This window comes from Limulus polyphemus, unplaced genomic scaffold (genome assembly GCF_000517525.1).
Source record: "Limulus polyphemus unplaced genomic scaffold, Limulus_polyphemus-2.1.2 Scaffold3607, whole genome shotgun sequence".
Classification (NCBI taxonomy): domain Eukaryota; kingdom Metazoa; phylum Arthropoda; class Merostomata; order Xiphosura; family Limulidae; genus Limulus; species Limulus polyphemus.
This window is the reverse complement of record NW_013669217.1, coordinates 42,945-46,942: the sequence shown is the minus strand read 5'-3', so window position 1 is coordinate 46,942 and position 3,998 is coordinate 42,945. Positions and strand designations below refer to the sequence as shown.

The 3,998-nt window shown below is 31.1% G+C and overlaps 1 protein-coding gene across 1 annotated transcript in view; it reads right to left on the bottom strand.

Moving 5' to 3' along the window:
• Nucleotides 1–3,998, bottom strand: part of LOC106469673 (protein UBASH3A homolog) — a 25,249-nt gene that overhangs the window by 13,719 nt on the left and 7,532 nt on the right. The window contains exons 5-7 of the mRNA XM_022398248.1: nt 3,417–3,586; nt 2,202–2,410; nt 1,111–1,315 (exon numbers count right to left, since the gene is read on the bottom strand). Of these exons, the coding sequence (XP_022253956.1) occupies nt 1,111–1,315; nt 2,202–2,410; nt 3,417–3,586 (584 nt within the window). The remainder of the gene's footprint in view (nt 1–1,110; nt 1,316–2,201; nt 2,411–3,416; nt 3,587–3,998) is intronic.

Here is a 3,998-nt window from a genome sequence, read left to right as displayed (position 1 = left end):
AAGTAATTTACACTGACACGGATATATATACAGTATTGAACAAAGAAGTCACATGACCGGAACTGTTGTGAAACTTAGAAGAGGTATCTAGGCCCTCGGGGTGTTGGTTTAGAGTAGGGTTGTTTTGTTTAATTAAGATGGATTCCTTGATGTACGTTGTACATTTGCTGTTTTGTTAAACGTATATTAAAGTTTTCTTCATTACCCATTCAAACCGTCTCCAGCCATTATTAGTCTCAAAGCGAGTTCCTCGTCATCGAAATTGATAATATTAGTTGAAAATCAATAATGTTAGTATTTAAGTTAAACATCCAGTAATGTTGACATTATGTCTGTCTATAATTATTAATCAGTAAGGATAATGACAACATAGTCACTAAAAGTATAACTTATTGCCAAATGTACATTCAACTTTATGTATTTTTTAAATGATATAGTTCTTTGATATCAACAAAGACTTGCATATGTGAGTGCACTTTGCAAGAGTTAATTAAACCTTATGATATTCAAAAGCTTGTGGAATTAAAGAAACCCAGTAATCTGAGTGCTTTCTGAAAGTGGACTTTCCTTCATCAGAGAGCTCTTTTTTTGTTTTCTGTGTCTGTAAACACTTGTGATTGATAAAGCTTTAGAAATAACCTAACATTTCTAATACAAATGCTGTAGCTTATTTATAATAAAATATCTGAAGTTAAGTGTATACATTACTCAAAGCGATAACATGGAGATATCTGGCACATCTAGGTTATCCCATTTTCTACAAACACCTTACTACAATCTACGTAAAGACATCCTTTTTTTATATCCAACCCTCATCTCAAAAATACTGATCCAGTTTCTTCTTGAGTTCTTTCAACCCTAAAGGCTAACTATTCCCTGCACCCTTTACTCCCCTGAAGAAGAATAGTCAACTATTTAAAAGCTGCCCTGGTATGTGAATGAGTAGTGTTGAATCCACTGTCACAGATTTTAATATATACTACGATTAACCCTTGACTTATTAAAGAAAATCTTTCAATTCACTTTTTTGGAACATGAAAAAAGAATATTATGTCAAAAATATTATAGATATCTAAGTCCATGTGTCCTGAAAAACACTTAAAATCTTACTTTTGGAGAACGCACGTCTACATTTTCATACAGAGATTCCCTCTGGTTATGAGAACAAGCAAGACTATCAGGTTGGGAGTCACCTTTTTCCTGGCTAGAAATCCTGGGGGAAGGTGATTCATTTAAAAATGGAATAGGAAGCCTTCGAGTGATGTAACTATCATCAAGTTCATCCAGTTGAATGTTTCTTAATACTGGTACCGATCTACAAATTGAAACCAATATATTATGTAACTGATAAAAATATCCCAAATCAACTTAAATGCCTTATATCCCGAGGGAATGAAATTACAGCATGTATGCAATAAAATATGTGCAAGTATGAGCAATTTTGATCTCAGTATATATATATTTATATTTATAAAGCCTTCACATATTGAAAAAAAATTTTTTAAGTTCTGTTCCCAATTGTAAAACAGCATCATGTGGTGACAGTTGCACCAACCATCTTGAAATATTTTGGAACCTATGAATTCCATCATCAATGATTTGCAAAAGTACACAGTGAGATGAATGATAACATAATATACAAATAAAAAGTATGAATGAAATATTATAAATTAAATCAACAGAAAAGTGAAGTAGTGAAATATGATAGTAATAATAAAGACCCTTGAGAGAAAATTAGAGAATACTGTTGTTTGTAGTTATGCACAAAGCTACACAATGGGCTATCGGTTTCTAGCGTTGTAAGTCCGCAGACATACCGCTGTGCCACTGGGGGGCAATTAGGGAATAAAATAAATAAAACGAATCATGAAAGAAACAAAACATTGCAACCCTTCAGCATTGACTTGTGAAAACTTAATTCCTGTTGTATGAAAAAGTTCTAACATGCTGTTGAAGGTGATTTGTTCATTTATGTAAAAAAGTAATCATTTCTCCTCTCAAGAAAATATTTTAAATAATTAATCATAATCATTTTTTTGCATACTCTGTAGAGATAAAAAAACTTGTAATGATCAATGTCTTTGTGTAATACACTGTATAAAATATAGCAGCAAGGCTTTTAACTTCTCATTTACAACGGAGACAACAAAATACTTCTTCAAGATATCATGTATGTTTTTGTACAAATATTACTATCTTACCTATGCAATGTCCAAGCATCAGATTCAGCTGCTCTTTCTATATGGTTCTTTGGAAGAACTCCAGAACAACCAGTTAACCATGATGTTCCTTCTACCCAACCATCTAGAGTGTTATTTAGTTGGTCTCCATTTACGTATACAAAGTCACCTGCATGTAGCTCCAGCTCATCAGGTTCAACTGGAGAGTGGGAGTACAGTACCCTGTGAACCTATGGTTGTACATAAAATTACAACAAATATACCATCAGCATTATACAACATAAATCTTATTACCCAAATGTTAAATGGAACTTAATGTTTCTTTCACGTGACAAACTTTTAACTTGTTTGCTTTAATACAAAATTCTCTAACAGAAATACATAAAAACAAATAACTCCAAGATCACAGATTCATAATTATGTGACAAGTTTTAAAAAATATGAATTTTATTATCTTGCACTATAATAAAGCATCATTTTTTTTATAATTCAATTATATTTTCACATACGTGAATCAAAAAAAGTAAAGTCACAATTCTTTTGTTCAATCCTTTAGAGATTTTGGATCTTAAATACTGGTTTCAGCACCACATATTGTCAGCAGTTCATTTTGAAGTTTACCTGGTGAATTGTTGTATTAAACAAAGAACATTCTTAACAATGACTTGATAAAATATACAATATATAATTAAATTCCACCTGTTGAGTTATTGTGCAGAACAAAAACATTCTTAACAATGATGTGTGTTAAATATACAGTACAGATATGAATTCCACCTGGTGAGTTGTTGTAATCTGTACTGTATATTTAACACACATCATTGTTAAGAATGCCTTTTTTCAGTTGAATTCCACCTGGTGATTTATTGTAGTAAACAAATATGTATATTTAACAATGACTTCTGCTAAATACAATACAGATCTGAATTCCTTTAAGAAAATGTGATAAAACCATTTCTACAATCAAATAACAATTTTAATCATATTCAACAGGTGTCTAATATATTAACATAAAATCAGATGTTTTACATTTACCCACAGGGGAATAAATAACCTTTTCAATATTAGATAAGCTATTATATATTTTTTACATGTATAAAGCTGTTAAAGGCTTTCACAAGTTGTTACTAAAGTGTTTAATACAATATCTTTAAAGTATCTGCTGGAAAATGTACTAATTAATTAATGGATAAAATGGGTTCTGCACAAGAAATTCAAGTAGGTAACATTGCTGACCTCATTTCCTTTTATTCTAGTGTCTCGTGAATAAAGTCGTAGCTCCCACACTACAGAGGCACTAGTGTCAATAGTACGTGTGAGCTCTTCTAATTCCTTGTAGTGATCCTGTTGGAACTGATACGCCAAGGTTATGTGTAGAGCTTTCAGATAGGGCTCGACTTGAATACCTTAACAAAACAAAAGAAAGTATATTTTAAATCATGTTTCTTACAATGTCAAGGTTTTTTTTTCAAGGACACATTCAAAAAATGTCATGAAATATACGATTCAAAACTGTTTTTAATTGGAGATCCAATCTTAAATGCTCTCACAAACATTCAACACAATAATAAATAACACAACATAACCAACAATATTTAACTCTAGCAACTTTCACTGATAACTCTATACTGTTTAACTCTAACAACTTTCACTGATAACTCTATATTGTTTAACTCTAACAACTTTCATTGATAACTCTATATTGTTTAACTCTAGCAACTTTCACTGATAACTCTATATTGTTTAACTCTAGCAACTTTCACTGATAACTCTATATTGTTTAACTCTAGCAACTTTCACTGATAACTCTATATTGTT